Source organism: Apiospora marii (genome assembly GCF_038362585.1).
Source record: "Apiospora marii strain CBS 49790 chromosome Unknown utg000009l_segment0_segment0, whole genome shotgun sequence".
Classification (NCBI taxonomy): domain Eukaryota; kingdom Fungi; phylum Ascomycota; class Sordariomycetes; order Amphisphaeriales; family Apiosporaceae; genus Apiospora; species Apiospora marii.
This window is the reverse complement of record NW_027117381.1, coordinates 390,201-404,215: the sequence shown is the minus strand read 5'-3', so window position 1 is coordinate 404,215 and position 14,015 is coordinate 390,201. Positions and strand designations below refer to the sequence as shown.

The 14,015-nt window shown below is 54.2% G+C and overlaps 5 protein-coding genes across 5 annotated transcripts; 2 read left to right on the top strand and 3 right to left on the bottom strand.

Moving 5' to 3' along the window:
• Window positions 1-1,336: 1,336 nt before the first annotated feature.
• Window positions 1,337-2,846, top strand: PG985_011630 (uncharacterized protein; the record flags this gene model as incomplete). Its single annotated transcript, XM_066831397.1, has 3 exons — window positions 1,337-1,929; window positions 1,997-2,367; window positions 2,635-2,846. The coding sequence occupies 3 exons, from the start codon at window positions 1,337-1,339 to the stop codon at window positions 2,844-2,846; spliced, it is 1,176 nt and encodes a 391-aa protein (XP_066679447.1).
• A 1,554-nt stretch (window positions 2,847-4,400) lies between these two features.
• PG985_011629 (uncharacterized protein) lies at window positions 4,401-6,002 on the bottom strand (the record flags this gene model as incomplete). The annotated part of the gene is made up of 1 exon (XM_066831396.1): window positions 4,401-6,002. The coding sequence occupies one exon, from the start codon at window positions 6,000-6,002 to the stop codon at window positions 4,401-4,403; it is 1,602 nt and encodes a 533-aa protein (XP_066679446.1).
• Window positions 6,003-7,266: 1,264 nt separating this feature from the next.
• On the bottom strand, window positions 7,267-7,943 carry PG985_011628 (ER-derived vesicles protein ERV14; the record flags this gene model as incomplete). The annotated part of the gene is made up of 3 exons (XM_066831395.1): window positions 7,267-7,426; window positions 7,490-7,645; window positions 7,843-7,943. 3 exons carry the CDS (start codon window positions 7,941-7,943, stop codon window positions 7,267-7,269), a joined length of 417 nt encoding a protein of 138 aa, XP_066679445.1.
• A 1,861-nt stretch (window positions 7,944-9,804) lies between these two features.
• On the bottom strand, window positions 9,805-11,184 carry PG985_011627 (uncharacterized protein; the record flags this gene model as incomplete). The annotated part of the gene is made up of 3 exons (XM_066831394.1): window positions 9,805-10,455; window positions 10,536-10,946; window positions 11,035-11,184. 3 exons carry the CDS (start codon window positions 11,182-11,184, stop codon window positions 9,805-9,807), a joined length of 1,212 nt encoding a protein of 403 aa, XP_066679444.1.
• Window positions 11,185-12,168: 984 nt separating this feature from the next.
• Window positions 12,169-14,001, top strand: PG985_011626 (kynurenine 3-monooxygenase; the record flags this gene model as incomplete). Its single annotated transcript, XM_066831393.1, has 4 exons — window positions 12,169-12,277; window positions 12,446-12,663; window positions 12,729-13,160; window positions 13,222-14,001. The coding sequence occupies 4 exons, from the start codon at window positions 12,169-12,171 to the stop codon at window positions 13,999-14,001; spliced, it is 1,539 nt and encodes a 512-aa protein (XP_066679443.1).
• Between the last annotated feature and the right edge of the window lie 14 nt (window positions 14,002-14,015).

Sequence of the window (14,015 nt, the reverse complement as noted above, 5' to 3'; positions counted from 1 at the left end):
GTCTCCCATGATTGAGTGCACTGGGATTGGGCACTGTCACATGGGTGGCCTACGCTTCGCTTCAGGGTAAGCTTCCACACTGCAGCAGTCACGGCATTCAATTTCGCAGCCAGCTAAGCGGAACGATAAATGCATTGAGTAATGATAAATATTGAACTATGTGTAAAATCATTATTCTTGACTCTTATGTGCATACTAATTCAGACTGGAAGGGAGAATCGTATGTCAAATGCAGCGCAAGCAAATGCTCTGCTCCGGTTTCGATCCATGCCTGGTGGGGCCCAACCGGCCTGATAGCTCCGAGACACTTCGAGCACGCGCTCGCATCATATCTTCAAAGGATGTACAGTTTGATGCCGAATGTCTGCTTCGGAAGTATAATTATGATGAATTCTTCCAGCAAGGCCAACTTCGATGTAGTTCTTTGCCGAAGCCCCCAAACAAACACTGTTACTTTGCCAATCCCATAAGGGGCCATGCCCACTGGACCTCTTTCTGGTTTTCGCCTTGATTGTTTGTGTAGTTTAGTCAAGTTCGGCAATTTCCACTCGTTGACATTAGGTAGCAGCTCGTTGGTACGTGAGTAGGCTCAAGATCTGGCCCTGAGTGATACGTATCCAAACTGATCTCCAATGACTTCACAACAAAGAAAGCCGGCTTGACTCAAACTCTGACACACCAAACCTCAAATATCGTTGTTGTATTCGTTTGTTTAGTCATTCTGTGCTGTTGCTGGCTAATTCGGACAGCTTGGCCAGCAGCTCACTCAAGCTGGCCTTTCTATCCAAGAACTACGCGGCACGTTGTCAGACAAAGCGGCACGTCGAGATAGACACACGGCCACTCCATTGGCTTCGTGATCTTTCCGTAGAACTGAGATGTTGTTGTTTCCTCTGCCGCCACTGTAGTCATTCCAGGAAGAAGACCATGTGTTAGCCGGGACAAGCTGTTTGTGAAGGATATATTCACCCACAGCCGTCTGCACTATTTAAATCTCAACAGTTTCCTCCTGGAGCCCCATTACGTACCAAACCTGTTCCCGAAAAGCTCGAAATCTTTGCGTGCATCAGTTTACACGTGAAAAATAGACGGCCTGCCCTCCAACTTGTTTACCCCTGAGCTCGTCCCAAACCAATTCTGCTCTACTCACACCCTTTGCCTTGCTCCCTGCCCCTTTCTTTGTTGATAGATTCTCATCAACTCTTACAATTGTGTGTGCAGAGCCACGACAGTCACGATGCATCAGCATCTCACCCCAATGCGAGGTTGCGTAATCGTTGGTGGACCTCTCCCAAAACAACATCAACTAGCAACCGTCACGACCCCCGCATCTCCTATGCGTCAGGTCTCCCATGGACTCATCTTGGACATGATCTGCAACTATCTCCGTCCCCAAGACGTGCTCAACCTAGCGCAGACATGCAAGAGCCTTTCAGACAACGCCATCGAGACTCTGTACCGACAGCATGCTTACCGCGCCATCCACTGGGCTTGCACGCACGGGACACTCAGCCCCCTGGCGAGCTGGCTCCGCTTCCACGTCCATATTGACCATTACCTTGATGTTTCTCGGGAAGAGTCATTTGGTTGTAATTCTGCCGCAAATACCGCCGCCGTCGTCCTGTGCAGGCCCACCCCGCTCATCCTGGCCCTGGCTTGGGGCCGCTTCGACGTGGCCGAGTATCTCATCCTGAGCGGGGCCAATGTCAACCTGCCCGAGGGTGGCGGCTTTGACGACAACAAGAGGTTATTTCAGCCTTCTAGATGGTTCCCCATACACTTCGCCGTGCTTCAAGCCCAGAGCCCCGATAGGGCCAGAAGCGCCATACGAGTGTTGAAAAGGCTCCTGGATGGCGGCGCCTCGGCTAATCAGCAGACGCTCGAGGGCAGTCCGTCCACGACGACCCTGACTCCCCTTGCACAAGTCATGTAAGTATTGCTCCTTTTCCCCAAGACGAAGTAGGTGGACTAATACGACCCCTTTTCTGGCCTTTAGGTCGTCCAACGCGCCCCTAGAAGCTCTCCAACTGCTGCTGGTATACGGAGCCGACCCCCTGACCATGATTACCACCCGAGTCAGCTGGAGTAATGATGGGAGTCTGCTTATTGAGACGCTTCTCCGGAAATGCACCAACCAGCGAGGGGGTCTCAGCGGCCGTGAAATGGCTTGTCTGAAGGACAAGTGCGCCCTGCTCCTCTTCAGCATGCCGTGCGAACAGTCTTTCAATCTTCTCCTGGAGTCTCTGAAGAAGGTCTTCGACTCCCCGCCGCAGGCATTGGAAATACTGTATCGAGCAGAGGAGTTGCGAGTAGCTGTTGGATCTTCGCGGCGGCCGCCGATCTGTGATAGGATGGATGTGATTCGAGGTGATAGATACGCTAGTACAATCTGTTGAGCACTAAAATGCGCCAAGGCGGCTTTGTCTCCCGTAAAGCATTGCAGAAGTAATCAGAGTAAGCAAATATATGTGATTTCCCCTGTCGATCCTCTGCTAACCAACTAAAGTGGACTGTGGCGTTCGCAGCTATAATCCTGTCTCACCACCGTGGGACCATGGGGATCCCGCATTCTCCAACACCACTTCTTCCATCAACTTACAGATATACCATTCAATCAAGACCCCACCCACACAGGCCCTAAAAGGCCAGACTCCAATCAAAACATGGCTACACCTCAAGTCAAGCCCACCTCCGCCTACGTCCTCCCCTCCGGCCGGACCCTGGGCTACGCCATCTACGGCCGGTCCGAGGGCCCGTCAGCCCCCGCCGCCTTCTACCACCACGGCTTCCCCGGCTCCCAAGGCGAAGCCTTCGGCCTCGACGCCGCGGCGCGCGCGGGGCCATGACGAGTGGCGGGCTGGGGCCCGCGTGGGACGGGTTGGTGCTGGGTGGTGATTTCGGGTTCAAGCTGGAGGACGTCAAGATTGAGTCGGGAAAGGTGGTCATGTGGCACGGGGAGTTGGACCAGAATGTGCCGGCGCATATGACCAAGAAGGCGGCGGCGCTCATGCCGGGGGCCGAGCTGCGGCTGAGTCCGGAGCATGCGCATATTGATCTGCCGTACACCAAGGCGGATGAGGTGATGCGGAGCTTGAGGCAGATGCTGACACAATAAAGGAATTGCTGAAACTGGCAAAGATTCTGGACGAGAGAAGTGGCGTTGTAGATATGTATTCAACTTCCAAGGTCGGTGCAACGACCCAATGTGATCGAGTTTTCAAAAAGACTTCAGCACATTGCTTTCCGAAATATGGATTCTACCTACGCTATTCCAGACAACATCCCTTTCATACTCTGCCACACCTGACTTTTATTTGTCGATTATGTAGGTTGCAAAGCCATTGGCGGGTAGCACGACTGAACCCGAAAGCAAATCAAGCATAGAAGAATAGTCAAGAATCATCAGGAGTATATCATGGAAGAGGCGCTCAAGACACCTTGGTATAATGGTAATACGCTGTGGTATGAATATTCATAGAGACTATGGTTCAAATCACCAGGGGTGTTGTATTTCTTTTGCTTCCTTCTACCTTGAGGTCTGAGTTTTGGCCCCAAGCTCACCTGTCACCATCCACCCCCTAATGTTGTGGGAATAGCCACAAGTCACCTAGGTGCCTGGATCTTACCTAATAACAGTCGGTGTAGGTAGAGAATTGAGCACAAGTTTCAATCAACTGTCACTGCAGTCAGTCATCAGCGCTATAAGCACATGCTTCTCTCCTGTATTGTAATATTGGTGAGCAGATGGCATACCTTCGATTAACTTAGTAGTCGAGGTACTTAAGACGAAACAACAAAGAATCAAGACATCACTGCGACGGATTCTGTTACAGACACTTTAGTACAACGGTAATACGCCACGAAATACTGATATTCATGGAGACTGAGGTTGAATCCTTAGGAGTGCGGCTTTGTTTTCTTTTTTTTTCTTTGCCTAGCCATCTTTTGATGTCATGGCTCATCATGAGAACCCGTTTTAAAATATTTCTATATGACCCGCGAGGCCCGTGATTTATTCCGACCACTTAGGAAATGCTATAGGAGCGAAGAAAGTGATGAGAGCAGATGTTCAGCCTAGGGTACCTATAGTTCCTTTACTACCATCTAAGGAGACTAGGCCATCCAAGGGATACTGGAAACCAGGTGGCATATGGTGTCGCCATAATCCGTGGATTGACGTTGGCATATAAGTAACTAAGCTAGAAAGCAACCCGGTGATTCAACCCACATGTATGGCGATCACTACAACCGTTCACGTTGAATCTAAGCAGCACATCATCATCAACACTGCACCCAGATCAAGAAAGCTCACAAAAGCCTTCATCACCAGTTGGAGGGTATCATCTATTGCATTAACCAATCTCTCTCTCTTTCCTACTACGTCTATCCCATCCATCCCCCTAATCGTAATACCGAATAACCCCATCCTGCCCCGCCGCCACCACCCGACTCGTCTCCTGCGGATGCCACTGCACGCACGAGATGGCGCTCTGCGACGCCTGGATCTTGTGGTACATCTTGCACGTCTTCCAGTCCCAGAAGCACAGGAAGCCCGCCGTGTCGCCCGAGGCCAGGAACTGCCCGTCGGGCGAGATGTTGAGGTCGATGGCCGACCCGGCGCTGTTGTGCCCCTTGAACAGCTTCTTCGAGTTGCGCCGGAACTTGTCCTGCGCGCTGAACACCTGGATCTCGTTGTTGCCCGACTGGTACGCCACGTACTTGCCCGAAGGGTGCGGGCTCGCCCGCGTCAGCGCGAACTGCTCTTCCGACGCGTGGTACTTGATAGGCACGGGGATCGAGTAGTCCCACACCCGCAGACTCTTGTCGTCGGCTGTCGTCATGAAGCGCCGGCCCTCGTCCACGAAGGTGATGGTGTTGATGGCTGCCAGATGGTGGTCGTACTCCTGCACAATCTCCTTTGTCCGCGTGTCCCACTGCACGATCTTGTTGTCCGACATGCCCGCCACGAATTCATGGGCATGCTCGTAGGAGGGGTTGAACTTGACGACGTGTGGCGTCTTGCCCGTCGTGAACTTGGCCTTGCACACGCCCGTCTCTGTGTCCCAGAGCTTGATGTACCTGTCGTAGCCACTCGATATGAACTCGGAACCGGAGTTGTTGAAGCAGATATCCGAAACCGCCTTTCCGTGACCGTGGTATGACCGCAGCAACTCTCTCTGGTGATACACGTCGAAGATCTTGACCGTAGAATCCGCGCCGGCCGCAAGCAGCAGGTGGCCGGAGCCGGGGAAGAACCGCAGCGCCGTGACGGCCTTGTCGTTGAAGTTGTTCTTCCAGGTGTGGATGAGCTTCTTGGGGATGTAGTTGGTGACGCTGCCGGGCTCCTTGCGCAGGTCGACGTCGAGGTCCTGCGGGACGTGCATGTAGGACCGGCCCTGGTAGTCGAACTCGGCCTCGCCGTGGAACACGGTCGACTCCTCGCCCAGCGCCTCGACCTCCTTGCGCCGCTGCAGCGCCACCGTCGGCGCCGACACCACCGTCCCGCTTTCGATCACGTCCTCGTCCTCGTCCGTCACGTACACGACCTCCTCGTCGCTCCCCACCTCCTCGCCCTCGGCGATCTCGACGTCCTCGAACTCGGGCCGCTTGTATCGCGCCCAGGGCCCCACGTACGCGCCGTCGCCGTCGGCAATGGTGGCGTCGCCCTTGCCCTCGCGGCCCTCCCGTATCCGCTTGGCCTCGGCTTTGGCCTCGGCGCCCGTCTGGTACTCGCGATCGGGCCCGCCCGCGCGCTCGACCGCCCGGTGCTTGGAGCGGAAGGTGTGTTCCGAGACAAATGTCTCCTCGGCGCTGCCCGTCAGGACGTTGTTCTTGCGCTTGCGGGTGCTGGGGTCGAAGTAAGGATTGGCAGGGCCAAGTTGTTGCCGCGACAGCTCCTCGCCACTGTAGGGGACCACGGCGTGTTCGGGGCCGGTCTGCTCGCGGAGGATGAGGGCGTCTTGCGACGCCATGTTGGGCGGGTAGTCCCCAAAGTTGGCCATGGTCGCGGGCTGCCAATCGAAGGTTTGTTGTCGTGGAAATTCGTTATTGACGGCAGTTTGGGGAATAGATAAATGTTGTATTGAAGTAGACGCGATTGGGAAGTCTGGGTTGGGAAGGCGGTCACTTTTTTAGAGAGGAAGCAGCTATCGGCTTTAGGTGCAGCATGTGGCTGAGGCTCTGGATTTCTGGCTTGCATCGCCCCACTGGAAGCTAAAGTGTGCCAAGTCGACCACTGGAATAAACATACTGCCCACTAACAGCAACAACTTTCGTCTTGATTACGACGGAGAAGTAAATAGAATAAACAGCTACATATTAAAAGCCCGTTTATTCTGGTATTACTCCAATTGCCTGATACTTATTATAACAGCTACTGATTTGGGACAATTTTAATACGATTGCTTTTAAAGATATTCGCGACTTGACCGGGTTATCCTCGCAGGGGCCTAGGTGCTTGACGTAGAGGGGCGGGAGGAGGCTCTGATGACGCCCCCCAAATGATGGGGTTGGCAATCTTGCGAGAATGCAACGGTGTAATGTCAAGACGGCCAGAACGAAATGCTTTATCCATCAAGATGCCTAAGGCAGTTACCTGAGTAAGAGACAACCCCAGATGCTTCTCACCTGGGGTTTCGGAGATGTCACGAAATGTCTTTCCCATGCCGCTCTCACCTTCACTGAGAATAACCTTTTGACTCAATCGAACACTACCTGTCATGCATGCGCAACGCAACTGATATGGGGTATACATTTCATTACGTTTTAAAATCCGAGTACAGCCTGCACGACGCCGCATGAGGCATTCTCTAACATTATGCCTGGCCGACGGGGGTTGAAAAAAGTTTCCCTTTGGAAAAACCACCGTTGCGCCTGGCTCTGATCAGACCAGAAACAAGTCCCATGCCAGACTTTCTTCAAATCCACACGGCCTTGATGGCTTTTCCCGTCAAAACACTTTCTCCTGAAGCCAATCGTCTAATCGTGTAATCTTCGTCCCAATGTCCAATATGTTCATCCATCAAAAGTAAAAGACACCTCCACTAACTGCGGACAGAGCGCCCCTGATGAATGAGGGCATCACCGCCGCGCCTCCGTACGCTGCTTTCTTCCGACAAGTATCTTGTCAGGACCCAGTCCTCGTCGTTCCTACAAGACTTCAAGCAATCCCACTGCGAACTTCTGTGTATGCTGCGTTGTTGGAACAGCGAAGCCAAGCCAGCGTTCGGTCGTGTCGTCAGAGTAGGGCCATGGCCGACACTAGATTTAGTGCGACTCGTCCTTGATCAGGGCAACAATCATGCTGTACAGGTAGAAGAAGAACATGACGAGGTGGAAGCCAAGCTTGAAGAAGGACTCCTTCTTGTGGACATTGAGCTTCCGGAAGATCTCGGTCGCATCCAAAAGATGTGTGTTGTCGACAATCCTGATTTCGGAGGTTAGCTGTGTCGCTCCGCGAATGCGTGAAGGTCTCGAGGGGTTCACTTACTTCTTCACATTCCAGGCGAGCAGAGGCAGGTTGAGGATCAGAGCCACCCAGTATCCGTTGATCAGGAACAGGAAGGTCAGGAATCCGTGCACGGCAGCCTCGGGGATGATGTAGGTGTTCAGGCGGTTGCAGAGGTCAATAGGGTTGATATAGTCACTGTAGCAGAAGGCCAAGAGTCAGTACGGTGGTTTCGTGGCAAGTCAAGGGTGAAGCGGTGCTGCGGGCGCATGGGCACGGAGCGAGGCCCAACACATGACGTAAATGGAGGGAGCTCAAGGCTCCCACCAAAAGCTGCTGCCAATGGGAGCTCCGGCCACACAAACAACCGCCAGACACGCCAAGGTGTTACGTACCATTCCAAATCGCTGTACATGATGGTGAAGAAGACCTGAAGGAAGAGATTGACGGCATTGATAAGCACCGCGAAGAGGTACAGCCACGCTTCGCCCGACATCTTGGCGGTATTTGTGCTGTATTACTCGGGGTAATCGAGGGTAGAATGGGGTGTCTCGGAGAGAGCTCGAGGGATCGCGACAGGGCAGCAACTCGCAAGAAAGACGGAGTGAGCTCCTGCAGGCAGATTGGCAGCTTCGAAGATCGGTTTGTTTGCGAGGCGGACAGGAAGTCGGAAGTCGGTTTGCTGGTGGAAGCGGACGCGACTCGAGAAGTTGATAGATGGGAGCGAAACCCGATGAAAATCTCGTTCGCTTTTTTGAGTTGGCGGATGCGATCGAATATCGGACGGAAGGTTGGAGGTGGCCCAAAAAAGAGTAGCCTGGGAGGGGTTATATATCCAGTTGCCACTTGTTCAGTTGGTGACGGGCGTTTGGTTTGGTTTTGTTAGCCTGGGCGGGTTGGGTTTGGTGAGGGTAGGCTTTGAGAAAGTCCAAGTGTCCAGGTGTAAGTAGTTCAAATGTGGAGGGAGGGTTAAGATCCCAGATCAAATCAAATCAAATTGGGAGAAGGTTGGTTGTGGATGTGGATTGGGCGGATGGTGGGTTGCGCGGTTATGTGCGTGCTGCTGGCTGCTGGCAATTGCTGCTGGTTGCTGGCTGGTGCTTATGAGTGCGTGCGTTGCGTTGCGTTGCGTTGCGGCGGCAGGAAACAGATAGAGCCGGACAGATACCTAGACGGATAGGCGGACAACAGATAGCTAGAGCAAGCAGGTGGATTCTCCGATATGAGCGAGCAGCTCAAGCTTGGGTGGGAGTCGAGGCCTGGTTTTGCTGCAACCTAGCAATCAAATCGGTTTTCTTTGGCCCTTGACTGAGCCCAACCAACCTAGTGATTTGGCCGCAACCCCGGTCCGAGTCGCAATACCTATTACCTGAATGATGAAAGCGGCTCTCTGTCCACGACACCAAATTTGATCGTAATTCTGGGGCTCTTCTTCGGCCTAGAGCCGCCTTCTTCTCCGCAGCAGGGACACAAATAACGTCACTTTTGGCACCAGCCACTCGAGCTTTGGACTGCTCCTTTGCCATACCTCAGATTATTACGTAGGCCCGAGGGTCTGTCTCCTTACCTCATGTCAGTAGTCTTGTCATGGTCGGGGGTTCCCTGCAAGCCGAGCACCATTCCGATCAATCGGGGCTGGAGCGCAACGCGGGGCTGTTTCTTTACCAGCATTCGCAATTCCAGTCTCATGGCTGGCTGCAGATCTTCAATGCGAAGAACACGGGATCTGTAGTTGAGATACGGTTATGCTTTACCCGGTGATCCTGACTTCTTGCATCAGGTGATATGCATCTGGTCTGAGTGCGAAGGAGGTGCTCGTAACCAACCATCATACTCCGCTCAGAGTCGCACAAGGTTCCTCACTCCACCGACAGGTCAACTGTGAAGATAGGGGTACGAATACGTTTTTGGGATAGACAGCTTTGGCAATTCAGCTGTAACAAGTGCATCCGACTGGCTTTCCAGTATATGCTAGCCACATAGGTGTCCTATTACCAGCCAGTTGTTCCTTTGTTAACCAACTATGCCGTTGCCAGCTGACCTTTTGCTGGCTACCTATCTCGTTCTTCCCTCCTCATTCCATCTCTCACTGACGGGAAATACTGCCAGGGGCTTTTGTGGGGATACCGCCAATCGGTGGAATTTGACAATAAATCTTGTCATTGTTCGCGCAAAACTGAACCTCTTCTTACGGCTTGGACCGAATAGTATTACTACCGCTCCCGTGTACGTTCTATCATGGAGTGCTAAAAGTGCTAAACGCAGCGGCGGATCGCGCCTAGGATCGAGCCGTCTAAATAAAAGCCGCAACCCACGGAACCACCAGCCTCCATCGCCGCCTTCGAGGATAAGCTTCTCTAAGCGCTCTTCTCCTCGGGCATCGCTATCGCCCCGCCCGGCGAGCCCGCCTGCCGCGCCGTCAGGATCTCACAGCCGTCCTCCGTCACCAGCAGCGTGTGCTCGAACTGCGCCGTCTTCTTGCCGTCGATGGTGGTGCTGGTCCAGTTGTCGGGCCACGTCACGTCGCGGTACTTGCCGAGCGCGATCATGGGCTCGATGGTGAAGGTCATGCCCGGCTTGCACTCGCCCACCGCCTTGTTCTTGGCGTAGTGCGGCACGTTGGGCGCGCAGTGGAAGGTGCTGTTGATGCCGTGGCCGCAGTACGTCCGGATCACGCTGCAGTTGCGCTCCTTGGCGTGCTTCTCGATCACGTTGCCGAAGTCGCGCATCAGGCAGCCCGGCTTGACCAGCTTGATGGCCTCGTCCAGGCACTCGCGCGCCGTCTCCACCACGCGCACCACGTCCGGGTTCGCCTTGGCGCGGTCGCCCACGTAGTACGTCTCGTTCAGGTCGCCGTGGAAGCCTTCGTGGTAGAGCGTGACATCAAGGTTGACAATGTCGCCGTCCATGAGGAGGCGCTGGTCGGGGATACCGTGGCAGATGACCTCGTTGACTGATGTACATATCGACTTGGGGAAGAAGTTGTAGTTCAGGGGCGACGGGTAAGACTAAGCACACACGCCGTTAGTAAGTAGACGGCCAAGTTGTATGCGACAGCGGCTAGCCGGCTGCCCAGCTGCGGACTTACGTTGCGTTCTATACAGGCCTTGTGGCAGACCTCGTCCAGGTAGTCGGTGGAAACGCCGGGCTTCAGCTCGGCCGCGACAATGTCCAGAACCTCACGTGCCAGCTTGCAGACCTTCCGCATGCCATCCTGAGCCTTGGCGTCCAGGATCTCGATCTTGTTCCTTCCAATGCTTCGGCTCTTGGGGATACCGGAGGCGGCGTAGTCGGGGTGCGGGATCGACTTGGGAACGGTGCGCTTCGGCGAAAGAGGGTAGACGGGCCGGAGGGGTCCAGTAAAGGAGTAAGAGGGGAAGGGATTGTAGAACCCGGTGGCTGGATCAGGTTTAGAAACGACCTTTGGAGGAATCAAGTTGTGGAGAATACCGTTGGTGCTCTTGCCGTCCGCCGTCTTGTGCACAGATTTGTGCTCGCCCTAGATCGCATCGCCATGTTAGCCTTCTATGTATGTGCCTCTGACCGTAAACGCCGATGGGACGGCGCATGTGGAGGAGAGCCCTTACCCAGTTCTTCTTGAAGCAGTCCTGCGAACAGAAGAAGCTGCCCTTAATTCCGAGCTTCAGGCATGTAGGACATTGCAGGGCGCCGGCGTCGTTCTCGCAGTCGGTTCCCAAGCACTTCTTCTTAGCGGGGGGTTGTTCGGTATCGGCCATGATGTCGATCGTAGTGCGTGCGATGCGAGTGGGACAAAGTCTAATCGTATGGGGTTATGGTATGGGGGCTATAAGGCTCTACTGAACTGTGTTGAAAAAAGGTGTGGTAGTCTAGCAAAAAAAATGTATGCGCAAAGAAGTAGGGTTGGCCAGAAAAGCCAGAAAAAAGCAGAGATCCAACTGCTGTTTGTGTTGGCTGGGTTGCGGCGTTACGGCGTTGCTGGATGGCAAAGTGAGCTGATTCCGAGGATCGAAAATGGAAAAATATGTCACGTAGTGGGGGTTGGTTTTCAGAGGGACCGTCAGAAGGACCGTGTCGGCGTGTTTCCTGCGTGGAGCTTGCCTTAGCCTTAGATTGGTGGGGGTGGCCTAGGAAGTTCACTGGGCGTTGTACAAGGCCCCTCCAATCGGTTCTTCGACCAACCCGAAAGCATCAGCACGGAGAACAACGAGTATATGCATACTCGAGTTTCTGATTCTGCATTTCGACAGTAATACGAATGTCGAGCGGCACATCGGCATGTATGAATTGGCGTCTGGTGTTGGTTCATCTTAGTTAGCCTGGAGTCTCGTCAAGACACGCCTGGTGGGGCATCCATGCTTACTACCGACTGGCTTACCTACTCTCCGGCTCTGGATGGCTTGGAGTGACGGGATCGATTTCAACTATCATTAACGCTCCTTTGATGTGGACTCATCGCATCCGTGACTTATCCCCGACATCTACGGGCACGATTTCCATGCATGTAGGCGTAAGTGCGCCCATGCTGTGAACTGTGCTTGTCATTGATCTCATTGATCTTCCCAAAGTTGTCCATCACTCTCTCCCTGGTTAAGCTCGGATAAACTGGCCCGAAGCAAGCCGACGGGACATCCAGGAGTCAGCCGGTTGTTTGATACTACCTCTCTTCATCCATTCCCGCCAGGACCCTTGACCGTGTACTTGATCCAATCTACCCATACTATTGCGTCTCTCTATTCGAAATGGCCAAGCAGAAGTTTGTCATCGTGGGCGCTGGCCCGGTTGGATCTTTGGCTGCGCTGTATGCTGCCCAGCGCGGCCACAAAGTGAAGATATATGAGCTGCGCAGTGGTGAGTACCTGTCTCAATTCGCTTGTTGGTGCCATTTGGCGCCAGTTACCGTCATCTTGATGGATGGTTGCGCCCGTGGATTCATCTGTCGCCAAGCCGATGAACCATGACAAGAAGACGGGAACTCCCTCGCCCCAGGTTCTTTGAATCCCACACTGACTCGCGCAGATCTTCGCGATCCATCAACAACGCCTCTGAACTTCACAAAGTCCATCAACCTGGCTTTGTCCGAGAGGGGCATCAACGCCATACGCCATGCGGGTTCCAAGACTCTTCTTGACCATGTAATGCAAAACACGATTCCGATGTGTGGGCGAATGATCCATGGCAAGCGCCCATCGGAAGAGCTGTACGAAGAGGAGCAACGCTATGATGTTCATGGCCGGGTATGTTCCGTCAATCCTTGCCATCTAGGCCGTCGGCTACCTTGAAAGACTAAACGTCAGAGCAGGACATATACGCAGCTGATAGAGGCGAGCTCAACGGGGCTCTTCTGGATATCTTGGAGAAGATGCCGAATGTCAAGTTCTACTTCAACCACAAGCTCACGGGCGCCGACTTCAAACGAAAGGTCGCCTGGTTCGAGGTCCAGAGTCCCGAAAAGTCCGGTAAGTCCAGCGCTGGCCGCCCCAAGGAGGTCGAGGTTAGCTTTGACTTTATGCTGGGCGCCGATGGAGCGCACTCATCGGTCCGCTACCACTTGATGAAGTATCTCCGCATGGACTACCAGCAGGAATACATCGACACCCTCTGGTGCGAATTCCAGATCGGCCCTAACAGACGTCGCAAATCTGAGCGCCTTTTGGAAAGATTCGTCATGTCTCCCTACCATCTCCACATTTGGCCCGGAAAACAGTTCATGTTTATCGCGATACCCAGTACAGTGAGTGCCATCCATCAGTCGGTATTAAGCTTTGCCGTACATATGCTCATATACGATCTAGGATGGATCTTTTACCTGCACATTGTTCATGCCCACTGCCAACTATACCAGCTTAGAAGCAGACACATCCCAGCTGCCCGCATTCTTTGACCAACACTTCCCCGGGGTTACATCGCTCATCCCACCGAAGGAGCTCATTGCCTCGTTCGAGACGAACCCGCATCTGCCGCTGATCAGCATCAAGTGCAAGCCCTACCACTTCTCCGACTCGGTGGTCATCCTGGGCGACGCGGCGCACGCCATGGTCCCCTTCTACGGCCAGGGCATGAACGCGGGGCTCGAGGACGTCCGCACGCTGTTCGCCCTGCTGGACAAGCACGAGGCGCTCGAGGAGAGCAACGACCCGGCGGACCCCGCGCCGGCGGACCCGTCGGTCCTGCGCAGCGCGGCCCTAGCCGAGTACTCGGCGGTGCGGGCGCCCGACGCGCACGCCATCAACGACCTGGCGCTGCAGAACTACGTCGAGATGCGGGCCTCGGTGCTGTCGCCCACGTACCGCATGCGCAAGGCGCTCGAGGAGTGGCTGTCGGTCTACGTGCCCCGCCTCGGCTGGCAGACCAAGTACTCGCGCGTCAGTTTTAGTAATGAGCGGTACTCGGAGGTCATCGCCCGGAGCGAGCACCAGGGCAGGGTCATCACGCGGGTCCTCAAGGCCATGTTCTGGTCGCCCCTCGTCTTCGCGTTGGTGGGGTACCGGTACTGGAGGTCCCCGGGCCAGGCTTCGATGTTGGGCAACTTGTTTGGTTCTATTGGTGGTCTTGTACGAGGTTCTCGTCGGTAGAGGTCCTAGGGGTT